Here is a 21,963-nt window from a genome sequence, read left to right on the forward strand (position 1 = left end):
GGAGCAGCTGGCAAAGAACCCCGAGCAATCCCACGTGTCCAGCTCACGATAAATTCAGGCTTGTAGCTACAGCTGGAGGAGCAGGACCAGCCCCAAAGAGGGCTGGAGGCATCTTACCTACAGCCGCTGTGACACTAGTGGTTCCTTGACCTGCACCACACAAAGAGACCTGCGGAAAAACCAGTCACCATCAAACACCAAAGAGATGCTGCTGGGACAAAGTGTGGCAAAGTTCAGCTGGGAAACCTGGAGCCAGGTGCTCCAGTGCAGGGCAAGCATTGCGCTCTGGAGGAAACCGCCCTGCCCATCCCCACTCTGGGTGAGCAGGTAGGGCAGGAGCATCACAGGGATGATGGGAACAGAAGCACAGAAGGGAGATCCCAGCACCTGTCCAGTGCCTGGAGGAAGAACCTGGCAACTTTGTGCAGTAGCAAAACACAAGCCTAAGTCACCCAGGAGAACTCCTACTGCTGTTTTGAACTGACAGATCCCAATCTTGGGCTTTTATTCCTCTTTCTGTTTTCCTCTCCAGGTCGGCAAGCTGAGAATTAAAACCCTCACTTTGCCAGGGCCTGGGGATGGGCTGGAAAACTTGGCTCTCCAGCTCTGAAAAAAAGGAGGAAAAGCAAAACAAGCAAAGAGGAAGCAGCTGCCCTTCTGTGGGCAGGAAACCAACACCGACCGCAGGAGGGCTCGGTGCTCTCACCGTAGAGGGCTGTGTGACGTCACCCAGCACCCAGGGGGAAGGTTGGTCCTTGGGGGACTGAGCCAGGTAAGGAAAGGGAAGTATAAGCAGGCGTTTTCCTGACAAGCTTCCCTGAGAGCAGGGATGCAAGGGAAGGGAGCAGAGAACACCACAACCTCCTTGGATAGGGGATGCCCTGCTTGCAATGACAGCAGTGACAGGCTTCCTGGTCCCAGTATGACCATGCCACCTCAGCCAGCACAGAGCCTCATCCCACATCCCTCCTCGCACGCAGCACCCACTGCAGAGGCCAAAATGCCAGGGCAAGAGCCAGGCCCAGCACTCACCCGCTAGCGAGCCCACAACAACGCACGCCAGCATCATGGGCAGCACCACATTTGCTGCATCTGCAGAGAAGAGAATCCACAGTGTCTGCACCCAGACTGAATTTAACACACACACACACACTCCCTCCAAGCAAAAATCTGCCACCAAAACTTGGTGGTTTGGAGCCATTTCCCCTGTTTCTTTTCCTGGGCACAGAGAGGAAACCCACACTCACTCTGGACGTGGAGCAGGAAGGAGGTTTCATTTTGGCTGACTTTGTTGCGGACTACACAAGTGTAGTAGCCACTGTCATTCATCGAGGCTCTCAGGATGCACAGGGTAGTGTTCTCAAGCTGGATATGGTCGCTCCCCAGCAACAACACTCCGTTTTTCTTCCACCAGTAAGCATCTGCCTTCCCTTCCAGGACATTGCAAACCAGTTTAGTGTTGTCTCCTGCCTTCACTGATGAGTTGCCCACGATTTCTGGCTTGGAAAGTGGTTCTAGGAGAGATAGAGTGGCTGTAAGCGTTCAAACCCACAGTTCAACAGGTCTCAGACCCAGAGCACCTTCAAGCTCTCTGGCTGCGGAGGAGGGAGGTTTCTATCTCATCACTCACCCACAGTGTGCAGCTGGAACCAGCCCGTGGCCTCCAGCTCGGGCCTGAAGCGGTACAGCCGGTCATCCCCCCGCTGCAGCACCATCTGCAGCGAGAAGTCTGTTCTGTTGAACCTCACATGGTTCTCGTAAGGCTGAGAGGTGGTGCTGGCTCCATCGAAAGCATAACTGAGGATGGCTCCTTCCTGCTGGGCAGTTTTGTATTCCCAGATGACAGCTCTGCCGCCCTGCAGCGGTGGAACCGTCAGATGCACGGTGCAGCCCATGGCCGAGACGAGTCTCCCTGATGCTGGCCGAAGGTCAGCAGAGTAGCAGGGAGCAAGCGTGCGGCCTGAAGAAGAAAGGAGACGTTAGTGCACAGCTCCTGAGGGGCAGCTCCTGCCTCCCTGCAGCGCTGAGGACTTGAGGATGTCACAAAAGCATGGAACAGTTTGGGTTCGGAGAGACCTTAAAGCTCCTCCAGTTCCAACCCCTGCCACGGGCAGGGACCCCTTCCACTAGATCAGCTTGCTCCAAGCCCCTGTGTCCAACCTGGCCTTGAACACTGCCAGGGATGGGGCAGCCACAGCTTCTCTGGGCACCCTGTGCCAGCGCCTCAGCACCCTCACAGGGAAGAGCTTCTGCCTAAGAGCTCATCTCAGTCTCCCCTCTGGCAGGTTAAAGCCATTCCCCTTGGCCTGCCCCTCCATCCCTTGTCCCAAGCCCCTCTCCAGCTTTCCTGCAGCCCCTTTAGGCACTGGAGCTGCTCTCAGGTCTCCCCTTCAGGAGCCTCCTCTTGTCCAGGCTGACCCAGCCCAGCTCTCTCAGCCTGGCTCCAGAGCAGAGCTGCTCCAGCCCTTGCAGCATCTGTGGCCTCCTCTGGGCTCACTCCAGCAGCTTCACGCCCCTCTGCTGTTGCTGCTCCCCAGGTCTGCAGGGGGGTCTCCCCCAGAGCACAGCAGAGGGGACAATCCCCTCTGTTAAAGTTACTTCTTGCTTTAAGGAGTGCCATGGCAAAGCAGGAGGCCCCAGTGGGCCACCGGCTCCCAGCTCCCACTCAGGAGCCGTTTTCCTTGCTCCAACCACCCAACGCGCACAACCCCGGGTGTGACGGCGCCGGAGGAGCCCATAAACCCCTTCCCCTGGCGCCGCTGACAAGAACACATGCCCGGAGCCGGGGAAGGCCCCGGGCCGCCTCCCGACGTTCCTTTAAGCGCTTCTGTCCGGAGACAAGCAGCGGTAATGAGCGCCCTGTCCCTGGAATCGCATTCGCTTCTCACAGCGGGAGCCGGAGAAGCTGCCGGGACCCGCTGCCCCCTCTCCGCTACGCCCCGCAGCGGTGCTCGCTCCTCGGGCGTGAGGTCCGGAGGCCCCCGCGGCAGAGACTTGCCTGTGATGGCATGGCCGGCGGCCGCGCTGCAGGGGCAGCCGAGGAGCAGGAGGAGGAGGAGGAGGAGGACGGGGCCGGGCAGGGGCAGCATCAGCGGGGTGGGAGCGGGGCACCCGGAGTCCCGGAGCTCCCCCCGCCGCTCCCGTGGCCGGCCCGCCCCGCGGTACCGGGAGCCGCCTGGCCCGGGAGCGGTGGCTCCTCCCAACGGCAGCGAGAGGAGGGGAAGCCGCGGGTCTGGCTTCTGCCTCCCGGCCTCTCTCCTCCTCTCCTCTTCTCCTTCCAGTCCCTGCTCTTCTTTTCTGCTCTTTTCTCTTCTCTCTTTACTGCCCTCCTCCCTCTCTCCCCCTCCTCCTCCCCTCTTCCTTTCCTCCTCTTCTTCTCTGAGAGAAAGGAGATCACCTTTAGAAAAATTTAACCGGGGACAAAGTCAGTGGAGCAAAGGCTTTTTCACAACACTGCGTGCGTGCCTTCATATCCTGCATGCCCACCTGCGAGCAGAGGCAAAGTTTCGTATAGTCAAGCCTTCTACATATTCATAGGAATTTCAGGAAGACAAATCCCACCTCCCGATGGCTGATGCAATCTTCATTCTTTCTTCTGTGCGTATCCAGGAGGGTCCTTTAAGAGCTAGTTGATAAGGGCCTGTAGTCTTATTTGATACGAAGTGTTGATCTACTTAACCCCATGCATGTACCTAAAGCCCTTATAACTTGTTCTGTTACTTCAAGATTAGATGTTGGCTTGATCAAGCATGACTGCCATATATCCTACATCTGGCCTTAAAATTCCCTTGTTCCGGTTTCACAGTTTCAGGAACTTATTCTTCTCATCCACCTATGCAATTGTGCTTAAGCAGGATACAATGCAAAAACAAAGACAAAGCAAGCTTTTGCTGAAGCAAACTATGTTATCACATTATTATTCTTCTCTACCTTTTTGTCCTCTCGTCCTCTTCTTCCTCCTCCCTGTCCTCTCCTCTTTCTCCCCCTCTCCTCCCCTCCCCTCTCCTCTACCTCCTCAGAACAACAAAACCCAAAGGCAACCCCTCCATCTGTCCCAGCTCTGTTTGCTACGGTGCAGATCCCCCCGTGTGAGGTCCAACAGGGACTGGAGGAGCAGCATCACCACATTCCCCTTCCCCAAGGGCCCTCAGCAGCACTGGGAAGAGGAGAAGGAGAAGGCAGGTGAAAGATGACAATGGCAATGAATGGGGGGTTGATAATTTGCTGGAGCAGCTGGAGGCAGGCGGTGCAGGAGAAACCTGCTGTTCCTGCACAAGAGTCGTCCCATAAAGCACAGGGGAGCAGGGATTTTCTTGCCCTTCCCACATTATTTCCATCCCTGTAGCAGCTTTGGAGGGCACTGAAGGGTGTCTGCACCAGCACAAGCTGTTCTGCCACAGCAAAACCCTGCATGGTCTCATGTCGGGAAACCAACCTTGGAGAATAGATAGATTAGGTAGGTAGGTAGGTAGGTAGGTAGGTAGGTAGGTAGATAGATAGATAGATAGATAGATAGATAGATAGATAGATAGATAGATAGATAGATAGATAGATAGATAGATAGATGATAGATAGATGATAGATAGATGATAGATAGATAGATAGATAGATAGATAGATAGATAGATAGATAGATAGATAGATAGATAGAAATAGATGGATAAGACAGATATAAATAAAACCGAAGCCAAGCCACACTGGTTTGAGCACCCCCATGCAGAGGAGCTTCCTGATGAAGGCAGGTTCAGACACCACTTCAGCTTCTATTCCTAGCCCCAGATAACTTCAGGAATGCAACAAGCTCAAAACCTGCCACGACTGGGTCCCCTCAGGCCCTGCCTGATGCCTTTGGGTGGTGCTGGTGTTGGGGGAAACTTCCAGTGTCCCCCCAGGTACTCCTGGAACTGGGTATGTTGCTCTCACTGGAGATGCACAAAGCTGCTGCACACGCCAGACGTGCACAAACTGACCACACAGAACGAGCACCAGCTAAAGCACAGGCTTGGCAGGAACACAGCACTGAAAAAACCTGCTGCAGAGCACAGGGGTCCTGAGAGAGGCCCAGGATCCTGGGGTACTCCCGATGTTGTACATGGCCGTGTTTTCCTCTTCCAAGAGCTCTTCATCACTGTCATGTCCCAACTCATCCTCTTGGCTCAAGCTTAAGTGCTGGCCTGGAGTGATGCAGGGAGGAGAGGGGTGGCCTGACCCAGCGTGGGCAGAGGAAGATCCCCAAGAAGACATCACGATCTCCAGGAAGACACCAAGATCCCCTCCAAAACCATCATGATTTCCAAGAAGACATAACAATCTCCAAGAAGGCATCATCATCTACAGGAAGAGATCACAGTCTCCAAGAAGGCATCAAGTCTTAAGTGGAGCAGCTTGGCCAGTGTGTATGCACAGGCAGGGAGACCAGGGAATGGTCCCACTACAGGGAGTGAGATCAGTTGTCACGGGAGAGCAGGAGGGTTGGGATATAGAATCATAGAATCACGGAACAGTTTGGGTTGGAATGTACCTTCAGAGCTCATCTAGTCCAACCACCTGCAATGAGCAGGGACATCATCTAAATGAGGGATCCCAGCCCAGAGAAGGGGCTCACAGGAAGAATCTGGCCATTCCTCCCCACCGGACCCTGGGGACACGATGTAACCCGGCATCGTGTCCCACTGCCCAGCTCAGGGAGCAGCCCTGGGACAGACACATCTTTGGGATGCAGTGGTGGGTCCTGTGGCTGATCCATGCTGTGTGAGGAGAAGCAGGGGTTTGGGACAGGATGAGCTTTAAGGTCCTTTCCAGTACAAACCAGGCTGGCATTCTGTTACCCTCCTGAATGAACAAGCACCAGGACACTCTGAGCTGAACGTCTTCCTGCCAGTGACCCGAAGCAGTTGGAACCCACACAGAGCACAGCGCGGGGGGGGGGGGGGGGGAAGAGGGCGGGGAGAGGCAGCGAGGGCTTCTTGAGCTGCAGTGACTCCACATCCCGGGGGGCTGATCACGCAGCCACCACGTGTTGGGAAGCATCAGCCGCCCAGTAAACCAGGCCAGGCTGCGGGCTGCCTTAAAGGCACAGCTCCGGGAAGCTGAGATCTGGCACTAGAGCTCTGTCCCGGAGGTGGAGAAGGGCCTGGCTCCAGAGGGTCCAGCCTGGCCCAAACCCAGCCCGTCCTGTCACCGCTGTGAACCACGGGACTATAAACACGGTCAAATCACAGCCTCCCTTCCTGAGGCAAAGCTGAAGCGGATCCAAGGGACGGGCTGCAAACTCCCAGGCACACAATTCACACCCCCCAGCCCAGCCCCTTGCTGGCAGCACGGCCAGAGCCCGCAAACACCTTCCCCTAAACTTGCTCCGCACCACAGTGCTCAGGAAACCCGGGCCCAGGCTGGGTGAGCTGGCGCTGCCAGGGCACAGACCTGGAAACACTGGAAGTGAAAGCAGCTCCTGGGCCGGAGCAGGAGGGCTTGGTTCTCCCAGCTGGCTCCCTCCCAGGTTTCTGCTCACAGCTTGGCTCCAGTGCTGCCCTGACTCACAGCCCGCCTGCTGGGCGAACCTCCCAGCAGGCACCAACAGCAGCTCCAGCATACCAGGTTCTTGCAGCTCCCCTCTGCTCCCCAGCACAGCCCATTCGTGTCCCTGCCCATCCCATGCAGCAGCACATCCACAGTAGTATCCACAGTAGTATCCACAGACTGGTTTGTGTTGGGAAGGACCTTAAAGCTCGTCCAGTTTCAACCCCTGCCACAGGCAGGGACCCCTTCCACTAGAGCAGCTTGCTCCAAGCCCCTGTGTCCAACCTGGCCTTGAACACTGCCAGGGACGGGGCAGCCACAGCTTCTCTGGGCACCCTGTGCCAGCGCCTCAGCACCCTCACAGGGAAGAGCTTCTGTCTAAGAGCTCAGCTCAGTCTCCCCTCTGGCAGTTTGAAGCCATTCCCCTTTGTCCTGTCACTACCTGCCCTTGTATTGCTCCAAATCAGACAGAAGAGGAGGCAGGACCTGCTTGAGCCTTTGGTATGCTGTTCTCTGCACACAGGCAGCTTGGAGAATGGGGCCCTCACATGTAGGGATGTGTAGGGGACCAGCTCTCCGCCCCCATAGTTCTCCAAGTGCCACCTCCTGGGGAAGGACCCCCAAACAGTTTCATCCTCCTCCTCCTCTTCATCTGCCTTGTGCTCTGACTGTGGTGAGGAGCTTGGCAGTGCTGCAGGGACAAGGGCACCACCTGCAAGGACAGGCAGAAATGTGTAAGCACAAAAGCAGGACTGGAAGGAGTGGTTTGCTTTAGTGCTCCTGACCTGGCAACTGAGGAAAAGGACAATTCTGTCCCCCTACCCATGTCCAAGGCAATTAGGGACCTGAGGGGGACTTGCTGCTTCCTCCCAGCCCCACAAAGACATCAGGAAGAAGATAATCTGGACCTAGAGCTGCTCTTCCCTTTTAATTTTTGCCTGGAATAGTTGCCTCCTCCTGCATCCTGGGGCTCCATACGGGAAACGGGTCTGCACAAAGCCAGGGGAGGCACCAGGATTCCGTGAAAGAGGCAGTGCCGGCCCTGGCATGCAGGATGTGGAGTGGGATGAGTTCCTCTTTGAAAAGAGAATTTAAAACCCCTGCATTGAGTAAGAGCACTGCTAAAGTAAGGCACTGATGTAGCTGCATATTCCAACCGGCTCTCCCTGTTCCCCAGGTCAGGGGTCCCTGGATAACAGACACTCTGCAAGACCCAGCTCAGAAAGAGCGGTTTAATCCTGCCCCAGTGTTATGACTGAAATACCCCAGAGGGTTTTAAGGACCAAAGCGGGGCCTAGCAGGGGTTTGGTTCACAGCCTGGCTGAGAGAAAGCAGCTCCCTGCTCCAGGCTGGGGCAGCTGCATTTCCCACACCCCATCCCAGGAGAGGAGGAAGCAGTTCTGGAGGGGATGGAGTCTTGTGGGTTTTATCAACAGCTCATTTCCTTGCAGAGGCAAAAGCACTAAAAGCCACAGACTCACCTGACTGCAGAGCAGGTATCTCTCCAGCCTTTGTTTGCTTTCCAAACAACTCAGTGTTTCTGTTCTGGAGTGACTGGGTGCTCTGCAGGACAGAGAGTTGTGGGGTCAGCTGGCAGACAGGACAGTTGCCCTGCTTCCAGCAGGGGTGGGTTCTTCAGCCCAGAACCCCTCCGTGTGCTGGGCCACATCCCCAGAGCATGAGCAGCAGGCTGAGGAGGGGGATTCTGCCCCTCTGCTGTGCTCTGGGGAGTCCCCCTACTGCAGTCCTGATCCAGCTCTGGGAGGAGCAAAACCAGAGGGACGTGGAGCTGTTGGAGTGAGTGCAGAGAAGGCCACGGAGATGCTGCAAGGACTGGAGCAGCTCTGCTCTGGAGCCAGGCTGAGAGAGCTGGGCTGGGTCAGCCTGGAGGAGAAGACTCCTGAAGGGGAGACCTGAGAGCAGCTCCAGTGCCTGAAGGGGCTGCAGGAAAGCTGGAGGGGGGCTTGGGACAAGGGATGTAGGGACAGGCCAAGGGGAATGGCTTGAACCTGCCAGAGGGGAGACTGAGATGAGCTCTTAGGCAGAAGCTCTTCCCTGTGAGGGTGCTGAGGCGCTGGCACAGGGTGCCCAGAGAAGCTGTGGCTGCCCCATCCCTGGCAGTGTTCAAGGCCAGCTTGGACACAGGGGCTTGGAGCAAGCTGCTCTAGTGGAAGGGGTCCCTGCCCGTGGCAGAGGCTGGAGCTGGATGAGCTTTAGAGTTCTTTCCAACCCAAACCAATCCATCATTCTCTGATTCTATATCCCCCCTGGGCAAGGCCTGGGATGATGGCCAGCAGCAGTTGCCCGCTTCCTGCAATCCTTTACCTATCGGCGCTCCCAGGGGCGCCCAACCGAGCCTCGGCCAGACCTGCTGCCCCGCAGGGACGCGCCGCCCATCACCGGCTCGGCTCGGCTCGGCTCGGGTCGGGTCGTGTCGCGTCCGCCCAGCCCCGGCGGGGTCCCGCCGCCCGGAGCCGTGGGTCCGCACGCCAAGGACCGCCCCCGCAGGTCCCGATGCCCCGGGAGGTGTCTGCGTGTGGCCCCGCCCCATGACCACCCCTGTCCCGCCCCTCCACGGTCCGTCCCGCCGCCGCCGCCGCCGTCCCCGCGGCCCCGTTGGAGCTGAGAGGCCAGGGCCGGGCGATGACCCCGCTCCAGCCCAGCGCCGGGCAGTACCTGCGCTCCGACAGCGGCGGCTCGGAGGCCCCGATGCTGGCGGACGGCTCCGGCTCCGGTCCCGGCCCCGGTCCCGGTGCGCCGCGGCGGCGGCGGCGGTGCGGGCCGCTCTGGGGCAGCGTGGCCGTCATGGCCATCCTCGCCCTGCAGATCGCCTGCACCACCGGCCTCTTCGTCTACTTCACCATGGCCATCTCCAAGGTGAGCCCGTCGGCGGGGGCTTTCTCCTGCCTCCCCCACACCTCTGCGAGCCGTTCTGGTGCGCAGGGTCCCGGGACCGGCCAGGAGCCGCACCCCGGGGGGTGTGGGAAGGGTTCTGCCCGCTCCCCGCCCTGCGCCGCTGCCCCGCCAGATGTGGAGCCGAAGGGGGGGGGGGGGGGGGAACAGCGCTGCCCTGAGCTCCGTCTGGAGCCAGATGTGGAGAGAAGGATCCTTTGTCCTGGCTGCGGCCGAAGCTGAGGGTCCGCCCGGGCAGGGGGCCCTGTCCTGGGGTCCCATCAGAGCACGCAGCCCCGGGTGGGACGGGGGGACGGGGGCTGCTCTGGGCTCCCTCCATTCCCATCCCACCCCGCTCTGGAGCTCCAAATCCTCCTCACCCCCTTTGGGAGGTGGTGGAACGGGCCTGGCTGCGCCCCCACCCCCCCATACCAGCAGCCTTGGGGTGCTTGCGGCAGCTCAGTCACCCCAAATAACTGTGCTGGGACGCAGGCATTCCCAGCGTCACTTGTGCCAAAGTCGGATGTGAGGGACCTGATCTGTTCACAGTCTGAACCAGGCCCCCAGCCATCAGGAGCACCCAGGAGAGGAAAATGCCAAAGGGAAGAGACCTTTGCACCAGGGAATCCCAGGGATGCCAGGATACTCCATCCCTTCAGATGGACTGCCCGGCAAGAGAGGTGTCCTGCTGTGCTCAGGTTTGCTTAAAACCACAGCAGGAGCAGGGAAAACAAGGGAAAAGTCCAGCCCCTGGCTGCTGTCTGGTGCCCAGTGGAGCATCCTCTGGAGCAGCTTCAGCCCCTCTTGAGGCTTTGTTTCCATCCCTGAATCCTGCTGTGAGGGATTTGCATGAAAGGGGCTGGGGAGAATAGGGGACTGTGGGCAGATGGAGCCATGGGAAGCGGTGGACAGAAGAGAAAGACACTTAAATTGACCTCTTTGAGCTAATCTCAGAGGCTGGCCACTGCATCCCCACATGGGATCAGTGCTGGGGTCAGAGCTCAGCATCTCCAGGTTCACTGAATCTCAGCACAACCACCTTGCCCTCTCCCCCTCACCCAGGTACCTCCTGTGCTCCCAGTTTTACAAACCATTCCCACTTTTCCTGTAATTTAAACACCTCATTCAGTGCAAGGGTCCCAGGTGGTAGAGACCCTGCAAAGACAGAGATGCTGGTGAGATGGGCAACCTGTCACAGCAAGCTTTAGTCAAGCACTTAGTGTCATCAGTCAGTTCCAGGCCTTTGTCACGAGGGACAAGGCATGTGGCTGCCATCCCCACACTGGGGATGTGCCACCATCTTACCCGGGGACCTGCCTTACCGGGCCTGGGAGGAGGAGGAGGAGGAAGAGGACAAGGAGAAGGGCTCTCCCTAGCTGTGTAGGCACACACCATAATTGGTGCTCCTGGTAGCGGAGGAGCTGTGGGCGCTGGTGCTGCCCAAGCATGCTCTCCTGCTGTGGAGTGCCATGGGAGCAGCTCTGTCACTTGGGGATTTACCACCTTGGTAGGCACTGTGTGTCCTGCCCTTGGGGCAGGCAGGGCTTTGCCAGGGATAAAGCCTGGGATAAAGGCAGGGCCACGCTCTCCCCAACATGAGCCACATTGGTCCCCTGAGCCCAGCACTGCAGCCTCTGTGCTCCTGGTGGGTTCATCCAGTGCTAGGTCCAAAATTCCTTCTAAAAACCCACCCCTTTTCATCTGACCTCACGCAGCCTTTCTGCTGGCAGTAAAGTCTGTTGATCCCAGAGGAGCATATCCTGGTACAAGGCAAAGTGGGTACCCAAAAGGTCTGGTGGGGACTCGGAGCCCTCAGAGACATGGGGAAGCGCAGGGTGCTGGAGGTGGCTGAGCCCCAGGTGATGATGTGGCCAGTCCTGAGCACTCCTGGGTTCTGTCCTAGGATCTGGGAATTACCCAGGGAGCAGAGGTAGGATGTTCAATGTGCCAGTGTTCATCCCCAGTTCCTGATTTCAGGGCAGCCCTCTCTCATCTGTGCCTGTTTCCCCACACCCTAAACAGCAGCACCCACAGCAGCCACCGTGCCTGTCCCCAGTGTGATGCCAGGGCTGGAGAAGAGCTGGGGCAGGCCCGGGACAGGCTCAGAAGGGGCCCCCATCACGTGGAGGGAAAGTTCCCAGCCCAAGCCAGAGGCCAGCACAGGCTAGGAAGGGTCTGACATGTGCTGACGCAGCACCGAGTGCGTGGGGACCCATCTCCAGCTGCAGCTGGACGGATGGAGCTGCCTGGAGCTTGTTTTGCAACCCTGGTGTAGCTCCACAGCGGGAAGCACGAGGAGCACAGACGAGGCTGGGTACTTTCCCCAGAGCTGCGAGCACCTCAGGCTGGGCTTTACTGTTTCAGAAGCCTCATTCCCTCAGTCCAGGAGAGGAAGAGGTGAAGGAGGTGGAGACCAGGGAATTTGGGGTCCTTTTCTTTACCTGGTGCTTACCTTCTCCCTGCTCATGGGCCTGGAACTCAGTGAAATGGGCTGTTGCGTTTCCCAGAGAGCTGGGATGAGCAAGACCCGCTTCTGCCAGGGAGCATGGGAGGACAAGATAAGGTTTAAGCCATGCATGTCACAAACTCCAGACAGAACTACCCAGCCTCCTGCCACCTACCTGCCCCCCAGCACAGGAGACACAGGCAGCGGCTGCAGCCTGGCAGAACACCAGCTCCAGGATCAGGGCAGCTCTGGGCTGTTCCCCACCCGTGGTGTGGCTCAGGCTGACGTGGGGGTGTTGGGGTGTTTCTGTTCCAGCTCAAAGCCCAGGCGCCAGGCAACGTGGAGGAGCTGCGGTGCCTGCAGGTCATCAACCAGCAGCAGGAGGGCTCCAGCCTGGAGGAGCTCATCAGCAACCAGTCCTGCCTCAAGCTGGCCAACACCATCAAGGCCTATGTGGCCACTGTGAGTCTGGGCCTGCCGGCTTTGGGGACCAGGGAAGGGTGGGAGCCAATGCCTCAGTTTCCTCACCAGAGGGGTGGCAGAAGGCGCTGGCAAGGATGGTTGCAGAGGGAGGTGGTGGAGTTGAGATGGACACCAGTGAGGAGCTGGTGGAGCCCAGAGACAGCAGGAAAGACAAAGTTGTGGAGGCTTGGAAAGTGCGAAGGGGTTCTGGAACATGGGAATCACCCATCTCAGCTTTAACCATGGGTCTGTGTCTCTTCTCTGTGGATCCAGGTGACGGAGAACGTGATCCGCAGGAGCGTGGTGAAGGGTGAGTCCCTCCTGGCCCAGCACCAGGGGGCAAAGCATTGACAGCCTCCTTGCTGGGACTGGGTTGCCGGCCACGGTGCTGTGAGAGCAGGGACGGTCCCACTGGGAGGATGAAGGACACACGTCGTGGGGAATGGGGTAGAAGGACAGCCACATACCTCTGTCCAGAGCCCAGGGAACCTGGGGCAACACAGACATGTTGGGTAATGATTGACTAGGCATTTCCACCCCAAAAGAACCTTCCTCCTTGACGGATCAGTGGGCCATTTCCCTGCTTGTTCAGGAAGAACCTACTCTGCTGGCATGGGGCTCAGTGTCCCCACGCTCCCTGTCCTCTACGGCCTGTGTCCCTTTACTCGCAGAGGCCCAGAGGAGCTACTTCAACACCTCGGAGGGGCGGGTTCCTCCCAAAACCAGCGGCAAACCCTCGGCACATCTCACCCTGCGCCCGCAGAGCCTGGCCCAGGACGGTGAGCTGGAGAACCCCACTGGGCACCGGCGGGTTCTGAGATGGGAACGGGGGGAAAGATCTCACCCAAGGGGCAGGGGACCAGGACGGGAGGATGTGGGAGGTGTCTCCTGTCAGGTCCAAGACCCCCTTCTCCACCCCTCCAAGCTGGATGACTGTGGGAGAGAGTTAGAGCCATGCCCTCCCTTCCTCCTGACCTCAGTGGGCGCTCCCCAGAGCATCTCGCTGCCCTTGGTGACTCTTCCTTCTCCCCAGGGAACACCCGGCGCTTCGGGAACCTCTCTCAGTCATGCCGCCACGCCATTGCACGCTGGGAGGACAGCACCATCCACTCCCACCTGCAGAACATCACGTACCAGGACGGCCGCCTGCAGGTCAACCAAGCTGGCAAGTACTACGTGTACTCCCAGATCTACTTCCGCTACCCCAGCGACATGGCTGGCACCCGGGGCTCCGTCCCGCAGCTGGTGCAGTGCATCAACTGGAAGACATCCTACAGCCAGCCCATCCTCCTGCTCAAAGGGGTGGGCACTAAGTGCTGGGCACCCGAGGCGGACTATGGGCTCCACGCGCTCTACCAGGGGGGGCTTTTTGAGCTGAAGGCCGGGGATGAGCTCTTTGTCTCCGTCTCCTCCTTGGCCATCGACTACAACGACGCAGCAGCCAGTTACTTCGGGGCTTTCCGGCTCGACCTGTGACAGCCGCCTTCTCGCTCCTTCCCACTGCTCCTGCCCAGCCGGGGTCCTGCAGGGCCCCGAGGAAGCAGGAGCTGAACAGCCAGGGAGGAGGGGCCCGGTGCAGCACCCTTCCCTGAGTGCTTGTCCCAAGGGAGGAGCTAGCAGAGGGCACAGGGAGGCTGCCCACAGGGACCTGCTGTGCTTGGTACCATCCAGCTGGGAGGAGGACCATGAGCCAGGAGACATGGACAAGGTGGGACATCTCCCTGGCTTCCATCTGAGCAAACAGCCAGGTAGCACCAAACCTGCTGCAGGAGAGGCACCAGGGGCAGGTCTGCAACCACAAGACAAAGTGTCCCCGTGGCAGGATGAGCCTCTGTGAGTCTGCACATCTGGCAGGGGCAGCCCCAGGTGTGCTGCCAGGCTGCAGGTGCTCAGGGACAGGAGCCCTTTGTGAGTGCAGGGCTGGAACCCAGGCACAGCAGCAGGGACAGGGCAGGTCCAGCATCAGCTTCTGGAGAGGTGTGAAGGAGTTTAGTTTGGGATCATCGGGAACATGAAGCGATGCCAGCAGCCAGTGTCAGGGGAGGTCAAAGGGCAGGACCATGAAGCTGGAGCAGTCACCAGCCCGAACAACCACACGTGGCTGTATGGCCCCCTCCAGCCCAAGACCCTGCCATCACACCTCCCCTTCTCTCCTGACCAAGCAGCTCCCTCTTCCTCGGGGTTCCTGGTCCTCTCTGGCAGTGGTTAACCCGCAGGGTTTGAACTCATGGGTGAGCCCAGCCATAGCAGCACAGGACCAGGGAGGAATGAGGGCAGGGCCTTGGTTCTGAAGTCTGTGTCAGGTACTGGAGGTGGGCTCAAGCAGGGCAGGGCGTCGTCAAGCTCCCACAGATGCCGCAGTGAATGTAACCCTTTCTGTAACTCCCTGTATACTCTATCATGTGGGGACTGGTGGAGCGGCTGGACAGGGTGGCAGCACGGGCTCCACGCAGGGTGCAAACACCCCGCATGGCAGCACAGCTGCGGGGACTCCCGGTGCTGCTTCAATAAAGCCTCTACTCCAGTGCTGGTTCTCACCTCTTAGCAGGGGCACCACAGGTACCAGCCCTGGGCTCTGAGCTGCCGTGATGCAAAGCATCTCATGGGAGGCCTGGGCTGGTTGCCACACTCAGCCAGCACCCAGCAGCCCCCCCCCCGGGTCCTGGGCAGCCCCCTGGGACCTGGACAGCCCCTGGCTGCAGCCCACCTTTACCTGCTCCCTCTTTCCTGACTCATGCCCCAGCCCAGCTGTGAGCTGCAAGAGGTAGAGGGGCAGCTTCCCCAGGCTCCTGTAGCATCCCACAGCCTCCCACTGCTTCCCACCTGTGCCAGTGGCAGCAGAGCAGCCTGGGTGAAGCCAGAGCTGCTTGGACTCGTGGTAGCCCCAAGGAATGGCAGCGTGTGGTTCTCAGGAGGTCTGGCCCAGGCACTGCAGATGGAGCCCAGTTGAGGGCTCCAGGCGATAACAGGGTCCTGCCTCATGTTACATATGGAGCAATTCCAAGGGCTCCACTTTTGACTTTCCTGGTGGATGCCTGGGGCATTCCCAGCGAGACACGCTCCCACTTCCAACTTCTGAGCCTGGTACCTTTATCTCACCTGGGACCAGGGGCAGCTCCACCAGCCCTTCTCCCGGGAGCTGAGCCTGGCCCCACTCCTCCTCCTCCTCCCCTCCTCCCATCAACTCTCCAGGACTACACCTCATCCTGGGTATCCTGGTGCTGCTCCTCTCAACGCTTTTGGGTTGCCAAGCCCAGCCCAAGGCACGGCCAAATCCAGGGCTTCCAAGGTGGGCTGTTCCCCAGCTCACCCTTGCCTGGCAGGGACTGCTCCTCGCTCCCACTATCCATCCCACAGCTTTCCAGGCTTGAGTCCCAGCTCTTGAGTCCTTGGCTGGGGCTGGCAACCAGTGCCAGTTCTCACATCCCCCCCACATCCGCAAACCCTGCCCATTGCTGCTCACTGGGCTCTGCCTCCTGCTCCAGTGAGGGCAGTACAGAGAGCTCCCCGATTGACTTGGCCCTGTGACCCTGCACACAAGCTGCTGGACCAGCCCCAAGCCCATGGGCAGCTTTCCCAGCTCATCCCAAGCCTCCCAGTCAGAGAACGCCATGAGCACCAGCCTGCCCTTTGCAAAAGGGGGGGCAGGACTGCTCCCCGCTCCAGGCAGGCCTGCCAACCCTTCCAAAACCACCTCTGAAATGCTCCCTTCCCCTTCCACCTCTTATTTCTCCGCCTTCTTTCTCAACCACCTTGGTGACCAACAACAGGAATCTGGCTTCCCAGCCTGAAACCTCTCCGTGGGGAGCGCTGAGCTCAGCCCAGCTCCCGCATCCCGATCCCTTTGGGATCAGCCCAACCCTGAGCTGCAGGGAACAGAGCAGGAGGCTCCGAGTCGTTCTTTGTCGTGGAGCTGCAGCAGCCCTGTCCCGGTGGAGCTGGCGGTGGTGCAGGTGCAGCTGCAGCAGCGCTGCTGAGCCGGGGCTGCCAGGCTCGGTGCCAGCCCCGCTTTCCCGGAAAGGGAGAGGACGCCATGGGCAGATGCTCCGGGGGAGGATGGAGCTCCAGGAGCACCAGGCCCAGCAGTGAGCCCTGTGTGGCACCGGCAGGGGCAGATGGGGTGGACGGGGGGGAGCGCTGCTGGGGGGTGCAGCCTGGCCCCAGCCTCGAGGGTGCTCCCGAGGTCCCAGCTCCCCAACTTTTCTGGCTCTGCTGTTTTAGGCTCTTCCCAGCTCTTCCCCCCCCAGCCCCAGCGCCTTGGGCTGGACCTGGCCTGTGGGCACCTTGAGGAGGCTCCTGCAGAGCCCCGAGGACGTGAACACAAGGGAAAGGCACAAGCGCACCAGGGCAAACCCAGCACGTGGCCAGGGGCTCTCCAGCTGCACAGCCCAGGCAAAGGGAGGTTCTAGAGGCACAGCCTGCTCCAGGAGAGTCACAGGGCCCTGGGTTCCTCATCTGTGCTGGCAGAGCCCCCCCCCACACGCACACACTTCCCAAGCTTAACAAGGAGGAAACCAAACAAGAAGCTGGGAAGAGCAGAACAAGCCCAGGAATTTAGCGCACATTTAACGTGTGCTGAACTGGAAGACGAGTTTCAGTTTCACAAACCGGTTTGAAGCTTAACAAGCAGCAGCAAGAGCTGTTGGAGCCACGGCCCATGCAGACAGGCACATCCCATCCAGCTCCTCTTGCTTCATTCCCACTGCTCCAGCGCCTGGTGAGGCTGCCTCAGCCCTCACTTGTACCACAGCAGGTCCTGGCTTCTCTAAGCTGACCTTAATGCAAAGCCTTGAAGACTGGACATCACCAAGCCAGTGGCCACGTGTGCAGCATCCTTAGAAGTGAGCAGTAACCAGGAGAACAACCTGGCTCGTGCCAAGAGCTTGCTGACGCAGTGTCACACAGTTTTCTTTCAGGGACAGGCAGGCTCTACTCAAGCTACTCACCGGTTACTCATGAAATATGTGCCTCAGTTTCACCACTTGTACAAGATGCCCGTAGATGTTGGTCATTGTCAATGGCCCAGGACCCACTGGGCAGGCCTCACTGTAGGAGCCTGTGGCAGCAGCACTCAACGCAGAACACGCCTGCCCACCATGGCATGAGCAAGCAGGGCTTCCCAAACCACACAGACACCATACACGCACAGGCCAGGACCTCGAACTGCTCACTGGTGTGGGATTTACACCAAAAAGCCTGCGTGTGAAGCCATTCCCTTCACATATGGGGGTGTCTGCTTACAAAGCTACTCTCATAGCACAAAAGCAGTTTGCTTTTCCCATGCCAAGCTTAAAACCACATGGAAGCAAAAGAGGAGTCACCTGGAAGCAAAAGCTGCTCATCTCCGTGCCTGGTGACAGCACAGAAACCTCCCTGCCCTTTCCTCCTGCTTTAAAACACCAAGGGGTGAGGGGAATGCTGCAGCAATATTTTCACATTGACCTTATTCCTTATGGCTTCATCACGTTAATTCGATCCAGACACATGCAGCTTCCCTGTAGTCGCTGCCAAAGAACTGTCTTATCTTCGCTGCCCCGAGGTTGTGCTTTCAGTTCGGCACAGACCAATGCCAAGGGCGTTCCCAGCAGTGACTGCATTGCCCTTTGTCTCCCAGCAAAGTCTGCGGCTCATGTCTCCCCCCTCCTGTTGCTGTTAACCAGTTCATCACTGCATCCAGGCCTTCCGTTCCCCTCCAAACACCTCATTTCACTTTCAAGTCCCAAGCCCAGAACACATGCACAGTGGGAGGGAGGAAGTCCACATGGAAAACACGTCAACACCCCAGGAAATCACTTACTGGGACATTGTAAATACAGAGCACAAAGAAACCCAGCCCAGGGCTCTGCCCCTCTGCCTGCCCTGGGGCACCTGAACCCGAGAAGGAGGAAAACAAAGCAGAAACCCCTTTCCTTCAGCAGGAGAGATTCAAGCAGCTGTGGGAGGTGGGATGCTCCTTAAACCAAGAGGATAACATCGGTGCTCCCACAGCAGGAGTGAGCAGGAGCTTCAGTGCAGCCACAGGCAGGAGGAGGCCAGCTCAGCCATCCCATTCCACCCATGCCATTCCCTGGACCCATACTGCTCACAGAGCCTTCCCACAGGCTGCAGCCCCACAGGGACTGGTGCCAAGGTCCCACTGAGGCCCCTCAGGAAAAACACTGCCTTGAAGGTGGTTTCTTTCTCCTCCAGTGAATTACCTTTTGCTGCTCAGAGCCCTCAGGGCTGCTGGAACAGGAAGCTGATGCCAGCAGCTTGGCCCATCCTCCTTTCCCTCCATAGACATGTCCCCAGCTCTCACTGGCACGGTCCCTGGATCCCCAGCCAGCACCGACAGCTCCTGGGCTCTGCCCTTGGGACCAGCAAGCTGGACACAAAGGAAGAACTGAGCGAGCTCCACCCAGGCTTATGAAGCATATGCAGTTTTCCCCTTGATTTCCCACCGTGCAACAGACTGGAGATCCCAGGAAAAAGTAATTCCACTTACCTACTGCCTGGGGCATCCCAACAGCTCTGTGGAACCTGGTCCTGAGCCACACAGGAACCCACCGCTCATGGACACCCCCATATGTGAAGGGAATGGCTTTAACCTGCCAGAGGGGAGACTGAGATGAGCTCTTAGGCAGAAGCTCTTCCCTGTGAGGGTGCTGAGGCGCTGGCACAGGGTGCCCAGAGAAGCTGTGGCTGCCCCATCCCTGGCAGTGCTCAAGGCCAGGTTGGACACAGGGGCTTGGAGCAAGCTGCTCTAGTGGGAGGGGTCCCTGCCCCTGGCAGGGGTTGGGGCTGGATGAGCTTTAAGGTCCCTTCAACCCAAACCACTCTGTGGCTCTATGCATCTGCTGCCTTAGTACAGCAGAGTGGAAAGGGACAGCATCAGGCTCCATTAAACACTGTGTTTCATTAAGACTCAGTGGCCGAGGGCTCCTCCAGGGGCAGGCAGAGGAGGCCAGAGCCCACTGGCCCCATAGCTTCATAGTGACCCACCCAGTGCATATTCATCCTGCTCCTCACACCCCAGCACCAGGCTGGGAAAGCACCAAGTCAACCACCCCAGCTCACATCCTGCCCTTCGGACGTGGGACAGCCAGAGCCCTCCCCAGGAGGGTCCCAGTCACGTATGAATGAGCTATAATCACATAAACAATACAACAATCATCGATATCATGGTTTAAGACGTTTCTGGCAGGTCCCTCCCTTTTCTGGGTGAGGAGCAGGGTGCCCCACAGCCACTTCCTTGCATGGAACATCACCTGGAGTGGGGTCTAAGACCCTGAAGGCAGCTGAAAAGGGATTTGGAAGAGCCTCAGCCTCAGCCTTCTCTCTGGTGCTCAGCACAGCGCTGCAAGCAGCAGTTCTTGCTTAGCTCAGACCACCACATGCTTGGTGGCATTTATCAAACACAGGGATGGGCTCCAGCGCTGGGTTGTATAACCAGCCCTTTGCCGAAGGGAAACCCCAGGGCTCCTCCTGGAGTCGCTCAGAAGATAATGCAATGGGAAAGCAAGAGGTGGATGGGGAAAACCCTTCCCAACCATTTCTCCATTAGTTAGAGCCGTGAGTATGTGCTCTCCCTGCACAGAATTTTGCAGGAAAGGGATGAACTTGTTTTCATAGGAATTAAAGGAATCCCGCAAAGCAGAGCTCAACCAGCCAGGAGGATCTGTACCCCCCGGCTCCCTGGGGGAGCACCAGTCCCAGTGCACAGCCCTGCAGGAGCCCCACGTTCCAGGCACTGGCAGCACTGCTGTGGGTAACACGGTCAGGATGAGGATGATTTTGCTCCAAGTGTCCCTGCACAGAGAACTACAGCTTAGACCCAACCAGGTCTGGAGCTGAACTGAGCCTCTCCCTTCACACAAACACAGTTTATGTCACTGGGGTGAGCAGGCTTTCATACACAGACAAGCAGCTCCAAGCTCCTATTTCCACGTTGCCACTGTGCACCAGACCTCCAGCTGTCCATCCACAGGGAAATCACCACGTGAAAGAGAAGCAGGAGTGAAGAGATCTGTGCAAGCCAGAGGCAAAGAAAAGGCTCTGGCATGGTGGCGCTGGGAGTTTGCCTGCTGGCAGCTGCTTCCTGCCCCGAGCTCCCATTCCCAGATGGCAGAGCCGCTGTGATCCCCTTCCAACAGCCTGCTCCCTGCCCTCCCGCTTCCCTGGAGCATTTGGGATAAGACACCAGGCAGCCGGGAGGCTCCGGCCCACTCACAGCTTTCCTTTTTTGCACCTCTTGTCCTTACCCTTACCCCAGGCTGCAGCAACCTTCCTGCAAGGAGAGGGATGGGCTCAGATGTGGTGTGGATCTAACTGAAGCAGGGACCATGTTTTCAAGTGTAAGAGGCAGAAAAGCAAAGCTCTATTTGTCTGGTATTCCAAGTGCCACAGGGAAGAGAAGCCTGCATGAGGAGCCTGCATGCACCCCTGCATGCACAGGACAGGAATTTCCTGGAGGGAACCCCCAGGAACTGGGAGAGGGGGAACAACCCTCTCCAAACAGGACAAAGAAAGGCATTTAAAGGCAAAGTTTCTCCTGCTAGAGGCAGGAGCATTTCAAGTTGTTACTTACCAACACACCAGTCTTTGTTTCAACTCAGCACCAGCTCCTGCTGTACAGAACACCGTAGACAAAGTTGAGGCGTTTATTTTCTAGGCAGAAGGGACCTGATCCATTGGTAACTTCTTGTTTTGATTCAGCTTTAAGGTAGACAAGAATTCAGGACCTCAGAGCCAGGAAAAGCAGTGGCAGCAGGTACTCACTGCTGGAAAATGATCTGGCTTCAGTTCCATGTAGATAGAGATAAGGAACTTGCTTCTATTTCAGAGAGTTTAAGAGCAAACTTCCAAACAACTCTATCCAGGAGCCCCGCTCCCACATGGAACAGGTTTACCATGGGCAGCAGCAGCCTCACATGGACCACCCATCAGAGATTTGTCCATCAGGAAGCAGAGTCGGAGCCCCCAGTCCCTAACTGTGAGCCATCACTCACTGGCTGGCTCCTCTCTGCAGCCACAGTGGTGAACCAGGGTGAGAGGAAGCTCTGCAGAGCCTCAGGCATAGACCATAGACCACCACCTGCTAGAGACTGAAGCCATGATGAACATCATCCACCTCCAAAACCATTCACATACCTTCAGAATTCCAGTAAACGGTCACAATTTTATTAACAGGAAAATTTGGTGGGATTTGGGACAGGGACTTGAAGGACACAGGTGGAACGAGGCTGAGGGGTTTATTGCTCAGGAAGGGTTTATTGCATAGCTGTTGGCAAAAGGAGAGACCCCGAGCGGTGCACGTATGTGAAGTGGCAGCACTCCCAATCCTGGAGCTGGGACCTGGAGGAGCAGGGAACAGCAAAAGTGTCCATGTAAACATCCCAGGCACAGGAGTCCCAGGAGAAAGTCTCCAGCCCCAAGCCCCTGCTGACTATGGGAGAGGTCACTGTGTGGTATCAAACATGATCGGAACATGGAAGTGCAAAGGGCAATAACATAGGACTTGGCCTTTCCCATTCTAAAAGTAAAAGGAAAGTAAAGGAGAAGGAATCCTCAGGCATGTATCTAAGCCCAGGATCATGGTGAGAACACAGCTGTTACCTCCTGCCTCCTCCTCAGGACTCTCCTGGCAAGGTAGCAGCAGAGGCACTG

The 21,963-nt window shown here is 58.0% G+C and overlaps 2 protein-coding genes across 4 annotated transcripts; one reads left to right on the top strand and one right to left on the bottom strand.

Moving 5' to 3' along the window:
- Positions 1 to 409: 409 nt before the first annotated feature.
- LOC134172132 (uncharacterized) lies at positions 410 to 8,959 on the bottom strand. Of its 2 annotated transcripts, XM_062634980.1 has the most exons (4): positions 8,887 to 8,959; positions 1,631 to 1,960; positions 1,248 to 1,514; positions 410 to 1,092 (listed from the first exon to the last, which is right to left on the bottom strand). In XM_062634980.1, exons 2-4 carry the CDS (start codon positions 1,893 to 1,895, stop codon positions 449 to 451), a joined length of 1,176 nt encoding a protein of 391 aa, XP_062490964.1. In that variant the 5' UTR covers positions 1,896 to 1,960; positions 8,887 to 8,959; the 3' UTR covers positions 410 to 448. The 2 variants fall into 2 exon arrangements, with proteins under 2 accessions (XP_062490964.1, XP_062490963.1); XM_062634979.1 differs by lacking the exon at positions 8,887 to 8,959 and having other exon boundaries at positions 1,631 to 2,277.
- Positions 8,960 to 9,087: 128 nt separating this feature from the next.
- Positions 9,088 to 14,842, top strand: LOC134172133 (tumor necrosis factor ligand superfamily member 10-like). 2 transcript variants are annotated; one of them, XM_062634982.1, is made up of 5 exons: positions 9,088 to 9,395; positions 12,172 to 12,318; positions 12,592 to 12,628; positions 12,990 to 13,097; positions 13,352 to 14,842. In XM_062634982.1, exons 1-5 carry the CDS (start codon positions 9,162 to 9,164, stop codon positions 13,792 to 13,794), a joined length of 969 nt encoding a protein of 322 aa, XP_062490966.1. In that variant the 5' UTR covers positions 9,088 to 9,161; the 3' UTR covers positions 13,795 to 14,842. The 2 variants fall into 2 exon arrangements, with proteins under 2 accessions (XP_062490966.1, XP_062490967.1); XM_062634983.1 differs by lacking the exon at positions 12,172 to 12,318.
- Positions 14,843 to 21,963: the final 7,121 nt, after the last annotated feature.

Source organism: Pezoporus occidentalis, unplaced genomic scaffold, assembly GCF_034315485.1.
Source record: "Pezoporus occidentalis ecotype Australia unplaced genomic scaffold, CSIRO_AGI_Poc_V1 ctg441, whole genome shotgun sequence".
Taxonomy (NCBI): domain Eukaryota; kingdom Metazoa; phylum Chordata; class Aves; order Psittaciformes; family Psittacidae; genus Pezoporus; species Pezoporus occidentalis.